The sequence below is a fragment of the Rhincodon typus genome, chromosome 9 (assembly GCF_021869965.1).
Source record: "Rhincodon typus isolate 14 chromosome 9, sRhiTyp1.1, whole genome shotgun sequence".
Taxonomy (NCBI): Eukaryota; Metazoa; Chordata; class Chondrichthyes; order Orectolobiformes; family Rhincodontidae; genus Rhincodon; species Rhincodon typus.
In genome coordinates this window covers 67646536-67670212 of record NC_063340.1, presented here as the reverse complement: position 1 = coordinate 67670212, position 23677 = coordinate 67646536, and the positions used below count along the sequence as shown (strand labels likewise).

General features: G+C 41.6%; 1 protein-coding gene across 2 annotated transcripts in view; it reads right to left on the bottom strand.

The window, feature by feature from the left end:
* LOC109921860 (tetratricopeptide repeat protein 7A-like) overlaps positions 1 to 23677 on the bottom strand; it is a 298546-nt gene that overhangs the window by 95786 nt on the left and 179083 nt on the right. For both annotated transcript variants that reach the window (XM_048601437.1, XM_048601438.1), the window contains exons 16-18: positions 17893 to 18006; positions 9770 to 9900; positions 333 to 467 (exon numbers count right to left, since the gene is read on the bottom strand). In XM_048601437.1, coding sequence (XP_048457394.1) covers positions 333 to 467; positions 9770 to 9900; positions 17893 to 18006 — 380 coding nt within the window. The remainder of the gene's footprint in view (positions 1 to 332; positions 468 to 9769; positions 9901 to 17892; positions 18007 to 23677) is intronic.

The following is a 23677-nucleotide window of genomic DNA, read 5'->3' as shown; positions in this document are numbered from 1 at the left end:
ACTTGGATAAAAGACTTTATTGCAGTTATGACTCAGAGGCAGAGAGGATGATTTACAATACTCTGCTTTTTATATCAATCTACTAAGAAGATAAGTTACTGTGGTTCCAAGATGACAAAAATGCAAATGATAACTCCTTTGAAGGAATATAACACAATCCATATCGTTAAGTACTGTGCTACTGATAGCTCTTGTTAAATCATTACTTCTCATAATTCCAAGAATCTCTTAAGTGCTTTACAGTCAATAAAGTACCATTGCAATGTAGAAAGCTATAATATTCAGTAGTTTCTAAACACGTGCTACACCAAACGAAATTCCTACACACATACCTGCTTGCAGCCAAATCTGCTCTAGAATAATGGTCAATTGCTTGGGGGCATGTTTCACAGCACTGCTTTGCGCAGATATTTCTGACGTGGCCAGTTCCATTCGGGAAGCAGCAATCGATGGGACACGCAGAGAACCTGGAGGAAAAATTAGGAATTTTGTCATGAGTATTTATTTTTAAACAGCAACAAAGAGAATTTGAAATTCGATAACCTCCCCAACCTAAACAACAAAGAACATTTGACCCTGTCATTTTGGGTCAAACCAAAAGCTTACATTGCCAGATTTGAAGAAACTCGGAAGGGAAACAGATGAGGAAAGCTAATTGCTCTGACTTCGCTTATCTTTTCAGAGAAATATAGTCATTCCATGACTTTAATTCTTTCAAAAATAATTCCGTGGCCCGTGCCTTCAAACTCTACTTAGACATCGCCTTTTGCATACAGTTCATCCTGAGCTTCTTTTCATGGCTAGTCACCCAGGATCCTACAGTCCCCTGGTAAGTCAGTAACCTACTGTTAGGGTTCAGCTCCTGGATTTTTGAACTTGTATTCATGGTCTGAATCCCCTCCTTGTCTCCCAATGGCCACAGCGAGACGCATTATTTAGGTGTGGTCAAACCACAATACTACCGAAACCGATGAAGCTATGGGCTAACAAGTCCCCAATTCTTAATGAAATTAATATCCTAGGGTCTTAAAAATGGTAGCTAATGTGCCAGTAGATGCAGTGGTGTTAATTTTCCAAAATTTGGTAAATTCTGGAAAGGTAACAATTGGGTAAAAGTCAGCATAGCCTTGCAAAAGACAAATTATGTTTAATCAAATTATTGGAGTTCTTTGAAGGAAGAATATTCTGCAGACAAAGGGGGTTGGTTGAAAAACTGCACTTATATTTCCTGAAGACATTTGACAAGGAACCACATAAAAGGTTACTGCACAAAGTACAGCTCATGGTCTGGGGAGGAACAAACTGGCATGGATAGAGGATTGACTGAGTGGCAGAAAACAGATAGCATTATAAGGGTCTTCCTCTGATTGACAAGATGTGATAATTAGGGTCCCACATGATCTTGTCGTGGGCCTCAACTTCTTACAATTTATCCCAAGGTCATAGACGAAGGGTGCAAAGGCATGGTTAGCTATATTTGCAGACGGCACAAGGAAAGGCAGGAAAGTATGCTGTGAAGAGGATATAAGGTGGTGATGGACTGATATGGATAGTTTGAGACAGTGGGCAAAAATATGGCAAATGGTTTATTATGTGTGAAAATGTGAAATTGTCCATTTTGCAGGAGGAATAAAAAAGTGCAGTATATTCCCTAAAAGGAGAGCAACTACGGACTTCTGAGGTGTAGAGGGATCTAGATGTTCTAGAGTATGAGTCACGAGAGTTTAGTACACAGGAATAGCAAATAATTAAGGCAGGTAATGAAATATTATCCTTTATTATGAGAAGAACTGAACATAAAATAAAGATGTTATGCTTCAGGAGAAGCGATGGCCTAGTGGTATTATCACTGGACTGTTAATCCAGAAACCCAGATAATGTTCTGGGGACCCGGGTTCAAATCCCGGCATGGCAGATGGTGGAATTTGAACAATGGGGAAAAATACATACACATTATAACCAGGGTGTTGCATGGATGAAATGTTGGGTTATTCTTTAAAGTTGTGCAATCATCTTTGGAACAGAAAATTTAAGAGAAGATGTGACAATATCTGGAATTCAGAGTCTAATGATGACCATGAATCCATTTTCAATTGTCAGAAAAACCCATCTGGTTCACTGATGTCCTTTAGGGAAGGAAACTGCCATCCTTACCTGGTCTGGCCTACATGCGACTCCAGACCCACAGCAATTTGGTTGACTCTTAAGTGCCCTCTGGGCAATTAGGGATGGGCAATAAATGCTGCCTAGCCAGCGATGCCCTCATCCCGTGAATGAATAAAAAAAAGTTAAACCGGGCATTGGAAAGACCACAGCTTGAATTTTGTGGGCAGATTTAGTCTCCTTATTTAAGGGATGGTGTAAATGTATTGAATGTGTTTTGGAGGAAGTTTACTGGATTCATACCAGGTATAAGCAGGTTGTTTTATGAGGGAAGGTTGAATGGTATAGGTTTATTTTCACTGGAGTGCAGAAGAATGTGGGTTGATTTCAGTGTATAAAAATCTTGAATTGTCTTGACAAAGTGGCTGTGGGTGAGTCCAAACCTAAGGGATACTTCTAAAATTGGCGGGGGGGGGGGGGCGGGTTTGCTGTTTAAGGTAGAAATGGGAAAATTTTATTTTCCTCAGAGGTTTGTGCAATTTTGGAACTCTTCACCTTGGAAGGATCTGGAGGCAAGGTTATTGAATATGTTTAAAGCAGAAGTACGTTGATTCTGTTGCCTAACAAAAATCTAATGTTATTGGGCATGGATGGTAATGTAGAATTCAAAACACAGCGTCTTATTGAATAGTGGAGCAGCGTTAAGAGGTCACATAACCTATATCTGCTCCTAATTTGTAAATTTGGATAGCTTCCTCTGACATTAACCCTATTCTTCTGACTAAATTATTCAGCATTCTATTTGCTTCATAATTGTTGTTTCAGTGATTAGACATTTGCAGACTGAATTAATTAAAATCCTTAAAAAAAATCTGTTTTATTCTTAGAGGTAAAAAAAATCAGATTCTCTCACTTCAGAAATTGTAATTGACTCAGCTTCAGGAGTAAGTTGTAATGTACCTCACATTCTAATAACTCTTCACAAGATTTAAGTTCTAATTGTTCCCCTTAAGATTTGAATATTTTTAAGATCTCTACCCTGTGGCACTAATTCACTAATCTGCAGAGAAACCTTTCATCATCTGGCCTTGATAATTCTGAAAATTTCTATTAAATCTTCTCTTAAATTTTCTGTTCCAAAGATGATTGCACAACTAAGAATAACCCAACATTTCATCCATGCAACACCCTAGTTATAATGTGTATGTTTTTTCCCCCATTGTTCCAATATCCTATCTGAAAAGAAGTGGCCAAAACAGTATATGATTGATGAATCATCATCACTTTGTTTTTGTATTTAATTTTTTGCAATATCAAATGCACAGTTTTGTTTTATTTATGTCAGGGACCTACTGGAGTATAGTGCTGATTATATGTTAGAGTAGGGAGGAAGTCACTCTTCCAGAACTATTTATACAATGTGCTTATGTATTCCTATTATTCATGACCAGTTCCTATTAGTTCCAATAAATTACCACGAAAATATCTAAACAATAACTCTTTGACTGAATTTGGTGAGTTCACACACATGCAATGGCCTGGGGTTTTGTTTCCAAGGCAGGTATACAGAGCCAGGAGATACCCCAGCCTTGGGGAAAAAAATGCCCCATATGGTGGGATAGAATAAAGCACACTGAATTTAGCCTGGAGACAATCAAAAGAGGCTCTCAAATGTTAAGGCGGGCTGTTAAAAATGCCTACCTCAGTTCTCTCCAGCTTGGTCCAGTATTTGGATTTAGTGACACTGAAAGAACAGCAATGCAGTTCCCAGTCAGAATGGTGTGACAGGAATGAGTTTGCTATTGTTGTTTCCGGTGCCTGGGTCAATGCCTGATGGTCCGTCCAGTTTCACTCTTTTTTTAAGACTTTTTAGCAATTTAATACAACTGAGTGACTTGCTTGGCCACTTCAGAGAGCAGTTCAAAGTCAATCACATTATTGTGGGTTTCGAGTCACGTGCAGACCCAGCCAGGTAAAGACAACTGAATTCCTCCCCTAAACGACATTAGGGAACCAGATTTTTTCTGTTGTTTACATCAATTTAATGGTTTCATGGTCATTGTTAAACTATTTTAATTCCACATCTTTTTTAAATTTCAAATGCCCCCACGTTGAGATTCGAATCTAGGTCCCCAGCATTACCTAAGTCTCTGGATTACTAGCCCAGCAACAATATCACTATGCCAACACAACTCCTCTTCTTCTTTTAAATGGCATTTACTTTAACACAAATGAGAACTAAAGCAAATTAAGCATGAATTAACAGACAATGAAATATTTCAAAATATTGGCAGAAAAAAACTTTAATTTTAAATAATGCATATTCTACTCAATCATAAACACTAGCATCACTCGCCGCACAAAACATACGCAGTCTCAGCCTTTCCAGCTCAATCACATTCCAGACACATTCATTGTCAGGCATAGTCCATCAGAGGTCCCCAGTTACAATTAGCACTGACAAGCCGCATGTTAATGAATGCTCTTCCCCATGAATCACATTGGTTCTGATCACGTAGCTTTCCAGAATTCCTTTTCAACTGATCAGCCAAGAATACGCTGTTCATGATTTGGTCCTCTGATTCAAACCCTGAACCGCTTCCCAAGCCTGTGCTGTTTGCACCACTTTATGGGATCCAGTCCCTTTTAGTGCATTCATGTACTACTCCTCAAAGTTTTTCTTGAATTCTGTTTTCCTTCTTACTGTCAAGCAGAAAACTGACCTTTTTATAGAGAGCTTGTGTGGTTTTCTTCACATAAATGCCGTGTTCCCCTTTCTGCGCTGTTAACTTTCTCTTTATATCTACATCTATGTACTAACTGTTTTCTGCCTGTAGCTCATCTTTGTTCTTCCATCAGTAGCTTCTTTGTCTGTATACTGTGTACAGTGCTATGACTTTTGTCTTAACTTGATATTGGATCCAGGTCAAGGGTAACAGGGATCAATATTTCTCATTATATGACAAATTTGAAATTGACCCCTTTAAAACCGATGTAAGCTCTTAACATTTCTTTTCAGATATTCTTAAAACAATTAAAGATTCCAAAGATATTAAAGAAATTTTTGAGATTTATGTTTTTGTCACATGTACTAAGTATAGGAATCCATAAATACAGCAAAAAGTGCACAAAGTCGCCATTTACTGGCGCCCACTTGGTTACAAAACCCAAAATTAAAAGATTTAACATAGCCAAAAGATAAGCAGGACAAAAAAAAGTCCAGATCTCAAGAGTCTCATGTCCCATCTCCACAATGGTGCAGGTGCTGCTCCAATTGCTAGGCCACCCAGAAGGCTGCCACCACCACCATGCGAAAGGCCCACACTCACAGCCGTCATCGCCTCACCGGCCCTGCTCTCGCCGCCGTCACCCCCTCATCCGGCCCCGCTCTCGCCGCTCTCGCCCCATCACCGGCCCCGCTCTCGCCGCCCACTGCTACCCCCTCACCAGCCCCACTCTCGCCACCCACTGCTGCCCCCTCACCGGTCCCGCTCTCGCCGCCCACTGCTGCCCCCTCACCGGCCCCGCTCTCGCCGCCCACTGCTGCCCCCTCACTGGCCCCACTCTCACTGCCGAACTGGCCGACTCTCCACCCACCACCGTTGCTCCGGTCCTCGTTTGATCTACCGTTGCTGCAGGACACAGCCCGCGTGCTCAGTGAGTGGGGTGGATTCTACAGGGTATCTGCCCAACAAATCCGTGTACAAAAAGGTCAAAGGGGAGGTTCTCTCACAATCTTGATGGTTGCCATGTGGTAATTTAGGTTTGGGAGCAAGATGAATTACTTTAGGCTGGATTTCCACCCCTTTCTTAGCAGGAAGTCCTGCCTACGGAGTTGCTGACCAATTAGATGGTGGTGTTACTAGAGCAGACCATTGTGAAGAAGCCTAAATAAACATGTGATCAGGGGTCCCCCTGAGCAGAGTGAGGGTGGATAGAAGACAAGTTTGAAGAATCTAGGGGTAGGTGTGAGAATTAATTTAGAGGGCAGGCCCTGATGTGGCCAGGAACCCCACAAAGGAGTTTCCCTCGTCTTGCCTGATATCCTATTTTCTGACAACATGATAAACAGATTCTCCGTTAATTTCTAACCTTGTTTTTTAAATCACAGATAGTTTTACCAAATCACAAACGTATCAAATAAATTCCTGTCTGTTTGCTATGGTGTAAATTTCAAACCAACTGATTTCATTTAATATATAGAACAGATGGTCAGACATGAACACAGTCTTGAATGATCTCAACATGCTTTTACAGATGAGAGAAACCTGGCATGGGAATCTCTCATTAGCATGGCCATCTGTTAAGACACAAGAAATTTTGTATCTCCTATCCATTCGTATTACAGGTGAACAGAGTACACAAGTAAAGTTACCACAAACAATAAGAAACAATGATGTCACAGCGGTCCAATAGCCTGACATGTACGTGATATTGTGGGTGGAAGAGAACCAAAAGATAATCCGCAGGGCTTTAAAAGTACGCCGTACAGGATTGCAAAGAAACTATCACAATTTATAATAAACTATTGAGTTAATCGCTCTGATAGAATTCAATGTTTCAGTTTTGCTAACATTGAAGCACATTGCAAGAAGTGCAGTTTTGGCCCACTCACGTACTTACACTGAAGTTTCAGCTGGGTAAATTACAGCATGCCCATCTTTATTTCCTGTTCTGATTCTGATCCAAAATTGTACTTGTACTACAGCACTTATTAAATTACTCTTGACTATATAGTTCTTCTCCCTCATAATAATCAGCACTACTTTATTTTCTATACATCTGACCTTCCCAACTGCAGCCTTTCTTACTGGAGTCTCTGAGTTCTTGAGCTCAATTGTGCAACATGTGAATTTTTTCCCTTTTGCTCAAATGATTATTCTGATCATGAGTGTTTAGACCAAATCTGCCAAATCTTCAGATGGCATTACTAAAAAACCCAGAGTCCACAGGCTAGTGGCTTTGCAGCCTGTTCCACTGCTTTAATATTATGGTTCTTCCGTGAAGTAGATTGTAAGAAATGGCCAAAGATCAACAGAGAACTCTTATTCCTAGCCATTAATCAAATCACCAGCGTTTGCTCAGATGGGACAACTGACTGGAATTCAAAGACTTCTTCTCCCCAGAAGTTTGTGAGTTGCAGAGAAAGAAAGAGCAAAAAAGTGAAAAGGGCCACAACAAAAGGGGCAAGGTGAATGGGAAGACTTATCAAGATGGGTAACTCGAGTTGGACATGTGTCAGTAAAATGTACTTCAACATTTGTAAGTGTTGATCCGAGGGATGGCAGGTTGGGGGCAAGGCACTGGATCAATTTGGACCCAGTGACCCTGAAGGGAGAATGCACAACAATATGACCACTGCTGGTCTTCGTGCAGAATTTGGAACTGACACCTTTTACATCCAGAGTGGGGTCAATTAAAGGTTGTGAGATTATCCATCTTGTTCGTTATCTACCCAAGTATCATTATCCGACTCATCCAAGATGACCCATCATCCAACGTCAGCATCTATTACAATATCAATGGGAAGTTCTTCACCCTGTGTCACACTGGGGCAAAAACAAAACTGTGGTTGGTTCGCTCATATGCAGACATTTCATTACTCTGCTGGGTAACATTATCAGTGCAGCCTCTGATGAAGCATTTTTCTGCTTGTTATTTAAACTCTGGGGTCTTGTAACAAGTGGGAAAACACAACAGCGCTTCATCGGAGGCTGCACTGATAATGTTACCCAGCAGAGTAATGAAATGTCTGCATATGAGCGAACCAACCACAGTTTTGTTTTTGCCCCAGTGTGACACAGGGTGAAGAACTTCCCATTGATATTGTAATAGATGCTGACGTTGGATGATGGGTAACCTTTGCTTTGGCTATTCTTGAAACAGTGGCCAATGGAGAGCTGATAGAAGAGAACTTGCCGATGGAGGCAGTTTTCAGGCATCAAGTGGCAATGGCCCATCCATCAGAGTTGGTTCTCGGCCATGTCGATCCAGTGGCCTTCCCATTTGATATCCAGGGTTTCACAATGGCACTGCTGATGGGAGCTTTGAAAGACTTTAATGTGACATCCAGATAGACCAGAGTTTCGCTGCAGCAGAAGAGGGTGGTCAGCATAACCAAAGCACAGAGGCATTGGCCCTACTGACTGGGAGGAGAAGGCTATCCACCGCTTGGCATGTCGCCTTTGGACCCATCAAGGCTCAAGTCACTGTGAGGCTCAGCGACTTGACCATGAGTTGGAATAGCAGCAGAAGGTGCTAACCCAGAACAGTAAATTCCATTTCCCCATGTAAAACCCAATCCCCCAGTGCAGAAAAAAACAACGTGTGGACACCCAAAATTAGGCTCCTCAATCATGTGAAGAAAGATCTAGCCTGACATGCATCATCCTTGATGTTGAGGCAATGTCGATGATGAACAATCTGGTAGTTGGTTGTTTACCTGCTATTTCTTTCAGCTGTAGGAGGATAGAAGCTCCAAACAGAATCAAAGAGGGGACAAACTGAAGAAAGTAAGTGTAGCTCCTAATAGAAAAGTTAATAAGCTTTGAAGCACAAACATAACAATTTGACACAATAATTTGATAATTCAATGGTCCAAACAAACCCAAGTATTAATGTGCACTGTAATACAGTAAATAACACACATAATATCTTGTAAAATGCGGTGTCTGAACCAAATTCGTGTAAATAGTACCTTGTGAAATTGTATCACATGCTTCAATGTATAGTATCCGGCACAATTTGCCTTTTTCCACTTCAATGCATGCGCCAAAAGTGCACTTCCTGTATTATGTCCTAATGTTTTCATTACAGAAACATCTGGCTGGACATTGGAGTAAAAATGGTAACAATATCAGCCCTCACAACTAAGAAAAAGGTGAATCAGACAGCAACTTCTAATGGCTGGCTGCAAATGGAAGTTGCAGTCTGATTAGCCCTACTCTTCCAGAAATTTTGCTGTCCCAGTAATCACACCAACAGAATCGCCATAAAACACGTGAAATGTGAGCCTGTTGCTGTAGATCCATGTTAGCTACACAACAAATGCAAGAGGAAAGATTAGGGCTTGTCCATTGCCGTGTAGGCATATGTTAATGGCACAATAAATTTTTGTTGTCGCTGAACAAATAGTTCTAGGATTGAAGATTAATTTTTACAAATGTGACGTGTTTTTTGAACTTTTAAACTTTTTCTTTTACCTCTCATGATTTCTGTTGGAAATGAGTGACAACCCCTACATTCAAACACCTTTCAAAATTCACCACACGGAATTACATATCTGGAACAAGCTCTTGATTGAGACACCAAGGCTTATTGTAACCTACAAATCTGTAACACAATGGGACCAAATGTACTCAGGCTGCAAGATTTTGCTTTTTAATTAAGTTCTTGATTCTAATATCACAAAGCTGGAAATTGGGCTATTTAAATTAAACAAAGAGAAGCTCTCAGACATTCTTTCATTCTTAGTAGGATTCACTCTTATTTTACTTTATTAAGCCTATTTAAATCACTTTATTCAACAACAAATGTTAAAGCAATGTCACTTAGCTTCATATCCACTGTATGTACAAATACCTAGCTGAAGTATATTATGAAAGCTTTCAAATGTCTTTCAAATATATAATAAAGAATTAATTATAAAATCTCTCCACCTCCTTACCTGCATCAGCCTCATGAAAATCAGGAAAAGTGAGGTGAACAGTGCTTCGTTTATCAGTTGCTACACCCTCAGCTGTACTGCTTCGAACAGTGCTCCGTTTCTCAGTTGTACTGCTTTCCTTGTCACAATCACTGTGAAAAAAGGCGAACAGATTTAATCACAGGGTAATAATGGAAGTATTTTCTTTGTTTTTAACCCTTGTCTTTCTAAGGCTGATTGCTGTTTTTCCTGATAGCTCCTAGTATCTTATCCAAGGGGCCATTCTTCATGTGAGCACACTGGATTCAAATCTGGTGGAGGGAGAGAGGGCAGCACAGTGGTTAGCACTGCTGCCTCACAGCGCCAGGGACCCAGGTTCGATTCCACCCTCGGGCGACTGTCTGTGTGGAGTTTGCACATTCTCCCCATGTCTGCCTGGGTTTGCTCCGGTTTCCTCCCACAGTCCAAAGATGTGCAGACTAGGTGGATTGGCCATGCTAAATTGCCCACAGCATTTGGGGATGTGCAGCTTAGGTGGGCTACAGGGGGATGGGTTGGTGTGGACTCATTGGGCCGAAGGGCCTGTTTCCACACTGCAGGGATTCTATTAAAAAAAAAGGCACAAATAACCTTGCACCATATCTATTTATGTTCACCTGCCAGCCGGATTTACTGGATAGCAACAGTTCACAATACTGCTTGCTAACTTTGTGCCTCCCTAATGAGTTCAATATTGCCTACTCCTGAGCAAGACAATATCTGCTGAATGAAAGAAAGCTGGGATTGAACAGGAGGTTCACATACTATGAATGCCATGTAGAGCAGTTACTTGCCAAACCACCATGAAGCCAATTAACTCTAATTCAATAACTTTATTCAGTTACTGCTCAAATGTTATTTCCTACTTCCAAGTGGTTGCGTTGTTAATAACATGATCTATAAAGTGGGGAACAATACAACATACATTTTTAAAGCTAATAAAGACAACATGATGTACTTACACCTAATTGATATAAATACTGAGGCTACAAGAGCAGGTCAGAGGCTGGAAATTCTACAACAAATAAATCACCTCTAACTCCCCAGAGCCTGTTCATTATCGACAAGGGACAAGTCAGGAATGTCATGGAAATTCTTCCCTAGATAAATGCAGCTCCAACTAGCCTCAAGAAGCTCAATACCATCTGATGATCTAATATTCTTTAGGGAAGGAAATTTGCTGTTCCTACCAGTCTGGCTTAGTTGTAACTCAGGCCCACAACAATGCAGTTGACTCCTAACTGCACCCTGAAATGGCCTAGCCAGCCAGACAATTGAAGGGAAATTAGGGGTGCGCAACGCCTTTGCCAATGATGCCCACTTCTTATCAAAGAGGAAAGAACTCATCAAAGACAAAGCAGCCAGCTTGATTGGTACCCATTTACCACATTCAACAACCACTCCCTACATCACCGATGCACAGTAGCAACCATGTGTACTATTTACAAGATGCACTGCAGCAAATCGCCAAAACTGTTCTGGCAGCATCTTTCAAACACACAACTTCTACCATCTAGAAGCACAATGGTAGCAGATGTATGACAGTAACACCAACCTGCAGGCTTACTCCAAGCCACACATCCTTCTGCTTGGAACTAGATCAATGTAACCACACTGTCGCTGCGTCAAAATCCTGAAACTTCCTTCCCAACAGCACATTTATCTACATAACTCTCCCACCAAATGGACAACCACCGACCACTTCATGTCAGGCAGCCACTGCTTAGTAAAGTGCTTGAGTGGAGGCATACAGCCTAGAACCCATGCTCAACAACTGGATAGAATCCAGTACATCAGGGAAAACAAACAAAAGGAAAGCAGATGCCAACTCCTTGAATGGTAAGATGAAATGTCACCATGCACCGCCCTACAAGAGACAAGACCCGTGCAGGCAAACTGCAGATAGAAAAACATTCCACATTCATCTGGCAGGCAAAATATCAGACTTTGAATTGCTCACTTGAGTTTGCATTTGAAGCATCTGAACCTTACTGAGCCAATCACAACCAAGTTGAGCTGGTCACATAACCAGAATACCTAATGCATGCTTATCAAAGCAAATCTTCTTTGCAGAGCATGAGTCTGGTATCCATTCTCGTGGCAAAGAGAGGACTATGTGTACATTCAGAGGATTCATTTGTGAGTTCTGATGTTGACTTCCCATGAAGCTCACCCAGGATTGCTTTACACAATGAAATCAAGTAGAAAATACTGTCATTTCCTTCAAAACTAAGTGCACATCAGTGACAAAGAGAAAACACAAGGAGAGGAAATTCTGCTACTCAGTCCCATTTGCAGCAGAAACTTTCAGGCACAGATCAATCACAGCAGTCACCTGTCTACTCTCGAACACTCACCAAATATCCTGCATGACATACATGGTCACCCTTCACCTCAAAGGTCAAACAAGTGGCAAAAGATAGTTCTGTATCAAGTTATATCTTCAGAGAATTTACAGGCATAGTCATAGTGGTCTGGAGTACAGAAAAATGCCCTGTGGCCCATTGAGTCTGCACCAGTTAAAAAAAAACAACCCATCTAACTATTCTAATCCCATTTTCCAGCACCTGGCCCATGGCCTCATACAACTTCCTTTTCCTTTATTCATTCACGGGATGCGGGCATCGCTGGCTCAGCAGCATTTATTGCCCATCCCTAATTGCCCAGACAGCAGTTAAGAGTCAACCACATTACTGGGGGTCTGGAGTCACATGTAGGCCAGACCAGGTGAGGATGGCAGTTTCCTTCGTTAAAGGACGTTAATGAACCAGACGGGTTTTTTCAACAATTGACAATGGATTGACGGTCATCATTAGATTCTTAATTCCAGATATTTTATTGAATTCAAATTCCACCATCTGCTGTGGTGGGATTCGAACCTGGGACCCCAGAACATTATCTGGGTCTCTGGATTAACAGTCCAGTGATAATACCGCTGGGCCATCGCCTCACCACGCTTAGTATTGCAAGTGTACATCTAAATACTTCTTAAATATTTCTGCCTCTACCACCCATTCTGGCAGAGAGTTCCAGATTCCCACTAACCTCTGGGTGAAAACATTTTCCTCACATCACCTCTAAACCTTTGGCTCCTTACTGTAAATCTATGTCCCCTTATCATTAATGCCTCCACCAAGGGTAAATGTTGTGTTCCATCTACCCTATCTATGACCCTCATAATTTCATATTTCTTAGTCATGCTCCCCTTAGTTTCTGCTGCTCCAAGGAAAACAATACCAGTCTGTCCAATTTCTCTTCATCAAAAAACTCTCAAGCCCAGGAAACATCTTGGTAAATCTCCTCTGCACCCTCTCCAGTATAATCACATCCCTCCTGTAATGCGGATTCCGGAACAGCATACAATATTCTAGCTGCAGCCTAAAAAACGTTTCATATTGTTCCAGTATCGCCTCCTTACTCTTAAACTCTATGCCTCAGCTAATAAAGTCAAACATTCCATATGCCTTCTTAATCACTTTATCTACCTTTCTTGCTACCTGAAGGGACTGGTGGATATGAACACCAAGGTCCTCTGATCCTTGGTGCTTCCCAAGGTCCTACTGTTTATCGCTTTGCCTTGTCTGTCCTGTCCAAATGTATCACTTCGCACTTATTCAGATTGAATTTCATTTGGCACTGATCAGCCCATCTAACTAATTAATCTATATCCTCCTGTAATCTCAGGCTATCCTTCTCACTATTTACCACCGCGCCAATTTCATATCATCCATGAACTTACTGATCAATCCTCCCACATTCAACTCTAAATTCTTTATATATACCACAAACAGCAAAGAACCCAACACTGATCCCTGTGGAACTCCAGTGGACACAGGCTTCCAGAAATGCCCCTCAATCATCATCCTCTGCTTCCTGCCACTTGGCCAATTCTGTTATCCAATTTGCCAAATTTCTTTAGATCCTGTGGGCTCCTACCTTCTCTATCAATCCCAAGTGGGACCTTATCAAGAGCTTGCTGAAGTCCAAATAAACTATATCAAATGCATTGTCCTCGTCTATCTACGCACCTGGTTACGTTTTCAAAAAATTCCATCAGGTCGGTCAGACATGACCTCCCTTTAACCAAGCCTATTACTTGACTTTTCTTAATTAAATGCTGCCTCTCTAAGTGCAGATTAATTCTGTCTCAGAATTGCTTCCAATAGTTTCCCCACCATGAAGGTTAGACTGGCTGACCAATAGTTTTCTGTTTCTCTTGCTCCCTACTTGAATAACCGTACTACATTGACTGTCCTCCAGTCCTCTGGCACCTCTGCTGTGGCCAGGGAAGAATTAAAAATTATTGCTAACACCCCTCCTATTTGTTCCCTTGCCTCACTCCACAGTCTGAGAGATATTTTATCTGGCCCTGGAGATTTATCTACTTTTAAGCCTGTCAAACCACTCAGAACCTCCTCTCTATGCTAACTTCTTTATGTATCAAAGTCCTTCTCCCTGACTTCTATATGAACATTCTTCCTCTCATGAGTAAGCACTGACAAAATATTCATATGTCCTCTGGCTCCACGCACTAATTACCACCGTGGTCCTTAATGGGCCTTACACTTTCCCTAGTTGCCTTTTTATCCTTAATGTAATTGCACAATATCTTAGGATTTTCCTTTATTAACTCTGCCATTATTCTTTCATGATCCCAATATGCTCTCCTGATTTTTTTTTTTAAGTATCCCCTTGCACATTCTGCACTCCTCTAAGGCTTCTCCTGTTTTGACCCCCAGAATTTCTCGGTTCTTTTCAAGTTTGCTTTGAGCATCGGCATCAGGATGACAAACGTTATGCTTCAGGATGCTGCCTCACTGACAACTATCAATATTGCAAATGTAATACTGGAGGTTATTGACGATTTCCCTGCTCTATAATCATTAACAATCTATCACTTGGTGCTGAAATCAACTCAAGCCTCATAAAAGCTACAGCTGTTATGCCCAAGCTGAGTACGAGAGTGTGGAACAACAGAAAACTGGCTGAAAACACCAAATTGAGAGTCTACCAAGCCTGAGTGCTCAATGTTCTCATCTACAGGGGTGAGACCTGAACAACATAGGTTAGACAAGAGAAAAAGCTGAACTGTGTTTACTTTCACTGTCTTAGATGTATCCTTGGCACATCTTGGATTCCACAAGCGGAGAAGTTTGAAAGCATATACCTTCGTTAAGATGTCTTAAAAAGGCAGTAACTTTTATACAATAAGCATCTGCTGTCCCTGTTGATATAACATATCAGAAGGAACCGACAAGATGACAGGTAGTGTGATTCACATTTTAAATTTGACAGCAATCCTTTTTATAGAGCCATTGAGTCATACAGCATGGAAACAGACACTTTGGTCCAACTAGCCCACGCCGACCACGTTCCCAAACTAAACTAGGCGCACTTGCCTGTATTTGGCTCATATCTCTCTGAACCTTTACTATTCATGTGCTTATCTAAATGTCTTTTAAATGTTGTAACTGCACCTGCATCTACCACTTCCTTTGAAAGCTCACTCCACACATGAACCACTCTGTGTAAAACAGTCGTCCCTCATGTCCTTTTTAAAACTTTCTCCTCTCACCATAAAAATATGCCTTCTAGTTTTGAACTCCCCGACCCTAAAGAAAAAGACCATTGCAATTCACCTTATCTGCTCCCCTCATAATTTTATAAACCTCTATAAGGTTAGCCCTCAACCTCCTACGCTCCAGTGAAAAATGTCCGAGCCTATCCAGTTTCTCTTAATGGCTCTAACCCTCCCATTCCCAGCAACATCCTGGTAAATCTTTTGGGAGTAAAAGTGGAGCTGGAAAAGCACAGCAGGTCAGACAGCATCCGAGGAGCAGGAAAATCAATGCTACGGGCCATAATGTTAACTTCCCTGCTCCTCGGATGCTGTCTGACCTGCTGTGTTTTTCCAGCTCCACATTTATTGACTCTAGCTTCCAGCATCTGCAGTCCTTACTGTCTCCAAATCTTTTGCAAACCCTCTCCAATTTAATGATATTCTTCCTATAGCAGGGTGACCAGAACTGCACATAGTACTCCAGAAAGGGCCTAACCAATATCCTTTACAACCTCAACATGATGTCCTGACTCCTATACTCAAAGGTCTGAGCAATGAAGGCAAGCGTGCTAAATACTTTCTTAACAAACTGACCGCTCATGCAAATTTCAAAGAATTATGTACCTAAACCCCTAGGTCTCTCCGTTCTTCAACACCATCCAGGGGCCTACATTAATTATATAAGTCCTGCCCTTGTTTGTTTTCCCAAAATGCAATACCTCGCACTTATCCAAATTTAACATACACCTGCCACTCCTCAGCCCAATGACCCAACTGTTCACGATCTTTTTGTAATCTTAGAAAACCTTTGCTGTCATCCGCAAACTTACTAACCATGCCTCCTATATTCTCATCCAAACCATGCATATAAACGGCAAACTAAAGTGGACCCAGTACCAATCCCTGTGGAACACCAGTGGTCACAGGCCTCCAACCTGCCGCCACCACCCTCTGTCTCCTGCTGTTAAGCCAATCGTGTATCCAATTGGCAAACTCAACCTGAATCCCATGTAAACTGACTTTACTAATTAGAATAGAATATAGACTAGCTCGTCACGTGCATTCAATATAAAATACAGTGAAAAGTGTGTACCGTCACCGTACATAGATGCCATTCACATTAACTTAGAATAAAAAAAAACAGAGAGAGTCTAACTTTTCCTTCTCTGCTCCTACAGCATGCCGCCGAGAGGGTCCTGCTCTGGGATTCCCAGCCCACACCCTGCCACCGCCAGGGTGCCCCTCCACACGGAAGCCAGTGTCATGCTCCAGGCTCCACAGGCCGACCGACTGATTAACTGTCGCAAGGGGCATCCTCTGAAGATGCCGCTGCTGCTCTGGAGCCCATTGAAGCTGCCTCCTGCCGAAGAGCTCTCTTCATTGCGTTAGTTTGAAAAAAAAAAGGGACAGAAGGAAAAAGAGAAAGAACAAAAATGCAGACGAAGAGTACAAGCCCGGGCACAGAAGCCCGTATGCTGCCTACTCTGCTGCCGCCATCTTACGTGTGAAAGTTTGCTCTATCATGTCAAAGGCTTCACTAAAGTCCATGTAAACAATGTCTACTGCTCTGCCCTCATCAATCTTTTTGGCTACTTCCTCAAAAAACTCCATCAAGTTTGTGAGACACGATTTTCCTCGCACAAAACCACGCTGACTATCCCTAATCAGTCTTTGTCTCTCCGAATGCATGTAAATGCTATCTTTCAGAATCACCTCCAACAGCTTACCCACCACTGACGTCAAGCTCACTGGTCTATAGTCCTGGCTTTTCCTTACCACCTTGGGTGGTAAGTGTATTTAAGACAGAGATAGATAGATTCTTGAGGGAATCAAGTGTTATGGGGAGAAGGCAAGAGAACACAGTCGAGAAAATATCAGCCGTGATCGGCTGCTGGAGCAAACTTGATGGGCCGAGTGGCCTAATTCTGCTCCTACATTTTACGGTCTTACAGGCACTTACAAATAGAAAATAGATTAACATTATAGTGCAGGCCTGTAACAAAAACATTGCATTTTCATCTATGATATTTTATTTCTTTTTCCCCTCTTGTTAAAGTAAACCTCGTGTTCTTAAAGAAATACCCGTTGTGTTATTAATACAAATCATTCCATGAAGGGAGATTCAATATTACCTTGGCTAAGTGCACAAATGTGCACACATCAAGATCCTACAAACAATAGTAATCTTTGAAAAGCTTATTGACTGGAAAAGCTCACTTGCTTTTTCTCCAAATACACTGCCTGATCTGCAGAGTTCTTTTTTTGCAGTATTTTCCACTTTCATTTCAGATTTCCAGCGTTGAAAGTGATTTGTTTTTCACATGTTAAGTACGTAGCTGGATTGCCTGTGTCATTTAAGTACCAGATTGAATGGCTGCTGAACGACATACTCAATTTCACTGCATATTAGGAGAATGCCTCATGTACAAAGTATTATAATACATCCACAAACCCTGTTACAATCTAGTATTTGATTAAAACTGATTTTGCTTCAAAGGACACTAGATGTTTGCCTTTAATGTGAAGCATTAGTAACAAAACCTACCTGAACTGTGCATTGTGGATTGTCTGCCACATGTTTAACATATGTTTGCAGGTTTCAAGTGCTTCCTCTGGTCCTGTGTGAACTGCTTCAAGTTTGACTTTAGTGAAAAATAAACTATAGAGACACAAAGAGAGAAATTGAAAGAAAAATATGAATTATTCAAATAGAATGCATCATCAGCAAACACATTCTTGTACCCAACCAAAGTCTGGGAGAACAGAAAATACTGGAGACACCTTTTTCCTTTCAAAGTGCCATACAACTTAAATTATATTCAAGCAGAAACAGATGATGCAGTGAATTAGGTGCTGTCTGTTTATCTATCAGAACGGAGTTCAAATCCTGCTCAAGCTAATGTAATGAAAGTCCCCTCTTTCATTTGCAAAGTGACTGGACAGGCATGAGTTTACAGCTTAAAGTAATTAGCATCACACACAGCCATATAGATTCAGATTATTGAACAATATCCCAAATTTTACCCTAACAAAGACGAGTAACACTTGGTTGAGATTGCAGTAATTCCATTGTAAAGTGTAATAACAGTCCACGGAAATAACTCAAAACACATGTATACAATAAATATCTCATTAAAAAAAGTATCACAACAGATATCAGGTCAAGAAAATGTCAAAACATTTTAATCTGTACATTATAAAAGGAAAACATTTTTTCACAAGACTGGAATACCCATTCAGTACAGTACACGATCAAAAATTTGGCTAGTTCAGTCTAAAAGAAGAAACTCTAACAGCAATTTAAGAATGAACCATACTTTCAGCGACAAATATTTTACAAATATCGCTTAATAATTAGTGATATGCTCATACGGACTCATTTGCTGAAAAGACACAAAAACTGTGCAAAACACCAGCTTTGTACCATGTAAGACTATGTTACAAATGGAACACATTGGATTTTGATGAGAGGTGAGGGATCAGTTAAAGACTGTATACAACTTGAACAGTCACATGTGGCTGACCCACTTATGCCTGGTCAGCAAAACAAAACCACAAAGCCAACTGGACAAATGCCTGTTGACTCCAGCTGTCAAGCAGAGGATTGCTGAATTGGCTGCAACTGAGTAGAACTGGCTCCAAATCAATAGAATATAATCTCTAGTGCAAAGATGCTCTTCAATTCGGAGCCAAAACTGATCCTTCAAATACCTGTGCACATCAAGAAGGAATCAAGTATCTAAACTCTTACCACCACAGCAAAAAGATGCGACCCTACCCATAAAAATCCATGGCCCAACTACCTTTAAAATTATGGCTGACTGTGCACATCCTAACATTATATCTAACGTAATTTAAGGTTAGATACAATGCCCAAACAATTCCCTCCCATATCAGAACACAGCATGCACTGTTTTACATTTAACATACTCATTTCCCCATGACACTCATTTGTCATGACTACACCTAGAAAAACATGTTAGAAATTCATGTGCACGAACAGCTTTTCAAAAATTAAGCTGCTGGAATCTACAAAACAGTTCTGCATGGCTGGACTAACCTGCATTACATTGCACAGAAGTGGAGGCAACTGTGAAATATATTTACTCTATGTAATTTAGATCCGTCCACGTGTTGTACACAGAGCTTCACAAAGGCATACAATATCCCGTTACATTTCACAGGTGATTTGTAGGTACACACAAGTTACTTAAGTTAAGGTGTGACTATATAAAAATAGAACATTTTTTCAAAATTAACCAGCATGAAACAAAACATTATTAGAATGAACCCCCTCCCCCATATCCTTGCCACATACTATGCAATGAATCTAAAGAATTGACTCCAAGAAAGAGCTGTTACGAGCATAAGAGTAGAAGTAAACCTTTCAGCTCTTTGAGCCTGCTGCATTCTAGACCCCAGTTGATCATCTATCTCAATGCCAAATTCCCATACTATTTCTGCATCTTCTGATGTTATTATTAACTAGAAATCTATCAATCACTCTCTTAATCTTAATGTCTGAACTTCCAGCACCCTGTGGACTAAAGAATTCCCAAGGTCTTGTTCCAAGTGAAGAGGTTCCTCCTCAGTTCTAAATGGTTTGCCTATTCTGAGATTGTGTACCATAGTCCAGGGAAACATCCTTTCTGCATCTACTCTGTCTCTCCTTTTAAGAATTTTGTGTGGACACCATTTTATGTTTTGAAAGGTGCCTGTGCTCATGAACATGCCAATGTGTGCCTAGTAGTCTACTTTTCACTTTTACTGAAAAGAATGTTTCTGGCTTCTGCTTTGTCAACAAACATACTTAAGTCGAGTTGGAGGTAAAAATATGAATAAGAATTGATATATAGAAGGCTATATACAAATAATGGAATGAGGTATGAAGCACTAGGATCTCTGAACTTCTGGGAGCATTAGTGGTATGGCAAGGAAAGGATGGATGTGATATTTATGATCAGGATTTATCTGGGGAATTACAATCAATTTTGTCATGTATAAAGATAAGGAAGAAACATGCAGCATTTCTTTCTCAGGAGACTGGATTCTTTGAGAGGGCCCAGCATATAGAGTTGTCTATGTTTTTCACACAGTTATGCCTCAGAGACTTGCTCAGTCCTCAGTCTTGGCACAATTCAGGAGAGACACAGACATTGCCCAGTTGAACAGGCAGAAAAAAAAAGTGGAAAACGCTGCCTGGTAAATCACTGGTACTTCTTCATGTCAGCCCTTGCATAATTGCCAATAGCCTGTCAGAATTTCATAGTCTCTCTCTCTCTCTCTCAGCTGTAAAGGTCATTTTTAAGTGGTTGAAGGAAAAGTTACAATAAAAAAGGACAGTTCATCACCTATTGATTTCCATGCAGTAAAAAGTTAAAACCTGGTGGCAAATATTTGCTAAATATTTGAATAAAACTAATCAGATTACAATAACACAAGTACAAAGCAAAGAATCTCTCTGGGGCCTTTGTGAGAAATGTGGTAGAATCGCATGAGGAGTCCAGCGAGGAACCATCTAAATTCTGCTGCATCTTTTAATTAATTTGCAGGCTTCAAGGCAAGATTCTCACTTAGCTGCAACAAGTTCCCTATGAAAGGGACTTTTGCTTGTTAATGACCTTATTAACTGCAGCCCAACTCATTAACATACAGTTTCCTTTCCTACCATCCATCACAAGAAAACTAGATCCCAGGAATTCTTGGCATAGAAGTTAGAGTGGGCACCTAGTAACTTTAGCCCACTGCTAGCTGTGAAAAGCCTTCATATTGGTCACCATGCAACAGCAACTTAGGGCATCATCCATTCTCTTTGACAAAGGCAAGTGAATCTTCCTCAGCTTAAACGTCCAAGGATTGGAAGGGTCAGGCAGGGTAGGGGTAGAAGTCGAGGGCCCAGCTATCTCTCAAGTATCCTTACAGGAGGCTTCCAAGATGGCTGTGCTTCCTCTACTGGCTGTGCTTCCTCTACTGGCTGGATATCTCTTGGTACCTCTTTGTGAGATAGGGGAACTTTGCCCTGAGCATCTCATTCTCCATTTCCCCTGTCACCCTGCCTTTGATCAGGAGGACCAATGGTTGGGGTAATAGAATGAAGATTTGTGCATGTATCCAGCAGGTCGAGAGGGCACTGGACCTAGCTCTCTATGGCAACCATGGAGGCAGCCAGGCAACTGCATGTTTGAGGTGTAGCTGTGCTCCTGTTGCCTCTGGGCTATGCAGGTTATTGCCTCCCACAGACCTGCCCACTGCTCCGGTTTCTCCCTGTATATTCTGACAAGTCCCTGACTGCCAACATCACAAGTTCCCGTTCTGCCTGGAGCTCAGCAGGGGCCTGGTGTGCTACAGTTCTCAGAGAACCAGCAGCCTGGGGCTTTTCTTCCTTGGCCAGCTGAGGAGCTGTCGCAGGGGGGTCCTCACCAGTTTGTACTCCCAAATATTCCCAACACGGAGTCAGTATCAGAGCCAGCTGAAGGAGGCTGCCTTGCCGATGCTTCCTTTGAGGCCTTTGAACACATTCCCTTTGAGGTTGAGAAGGAATGGAGCAGCCTGTTTCTCCGCAGGGGCAGTGGACATCCACTGAAGTCACGGGAGAGAGAAAGCAAAGCAGGCAATTGTTAGAAACAGTGTATCAATGACATTGATAACAGTGTTAATGTGTGAGTTGCAGGGACATGAGAACTGGTCCTTACTCAGTTCGATGAACATGCATGTCTCAGCATTCCAGCAGATGCCGTTCTGGTCTTCCTCAAGGAATAGGATTGTCCCCTCGTCGTGGATGAGCAGCCTGATGTCAGGCACCCCTCTGCTCATCCTGACTCTTTTCAACCTGTTATGGGCTGTCTTCTCCTTTAATAGGAGAGGGAGGGACTGAGTGAGTGAGTGAGTGAGCTGAAAGTGGGTGGCATAGCTGTCAGTGCCGGTGCAGGTAGTGAAATGTCCCAGGCAGGTGAATAGGCAGCATAGATACCATGGAGGGTTAGTGGTGTAGGAGGAATGAGAGACAGTGAGGGAAGATATTGCGTGCAATCCTGAGAATGGTAGGGAATGAGCCTAGGTGGAAGGTTGGTTCAGGAGCTGAGAAAGAGTGTGTGTACCAGGTAGCAGAGAGAATGTGGTACTTAATTTGGTGCAGCACAGAAGGTCAATGACTTTCTTGCAGCACTGCTGACAGTTCCTCTAGACGGTAGATACTATACTGACCTGGATGATGACCTCAGACCAGGCTTCCAGGGGCCAACGGACTTCCCAGCCAGCTCTCCAAGAAAAGGACAGCTCTTCTCTGGATCACCCTGCCCATCCAGACCTCCAGGTCTCGGTCAGAGAACTGTGGTACCAGTTTTCCCTTCTCCAGCATTGAAATTCCTGTCCTTCAATGGGCAGGGCAGCTTCAGAATGCCAATGCTCGTCCAAATACATGCCAGTCTTTCAATGGATATTCATTGAGTGGAGTGTACTTGCAGGAACAGCAGGTGGTCAGACGGGGCTAGAATCAGGCAAAAGGGGCGCAGTAGGTACTTAATGAGGTGAATTTGCTAAGATGTGGCGAGAAATCCCACCAGGCTTCACAGAGAGATACCTTTCATAAAACTCACCAGACTGACACTTAGCCAAGAAAAAGTAAGACGCAGCCCAATATTACAGTAAGTACCATTCTGTCTTGCTTCCAAATATAGCCTAATTTAAGCCAGGTCCCAAAAAACATAAGGTCTTCAGACAATGACGAAGAAAATACAGAGTATAGATGTGACTAGAAAATTTTCCGATAAGAACCTGAAAACCATTATTATGAGTTTAAAAATGGAAATGGATAAAGTAATGACTGACACTGAACAAATCTCCAGGTTCAGATGCTTTTTTTACCCGAGGTGTTAAAATTAGCGATGTATTGAGGTTGTTGACTTGCTCGCCGAGCTGGCTGGTTCTCGTTCGTCACCATGCTAGGTGACATCATCAGTGGAGCTTCCGATGAAGGCTTCTTCGGAGGCTCCACTGATGATGTCACGTAGTATGGTGACAAAAAGTCTGAACAGGAACAAGCCAGCTCAGCGAGCAAGTCAACAAGTCAACAATCTCACCCACAACCTGAGCTTCAGATCTTTGCCAAAACTTAGAGATGTATCAGTTATAATCCAAAATGAATCAGATTCAAAGAATGGCATCAAAGCACTGGAAAGTGGCAAATGTTGCAGTTTCAAAAAAGAGATAAAATTAACTTAGGTGCTTAAAAAGAAGATAATACTGTCATGTTTCAAGGAAGAGACTTAAGGATGTCAGTAAAATGAAAAGAATCCAGGTTAAAATTATACAGCAAACAAAATTCCAAGAAA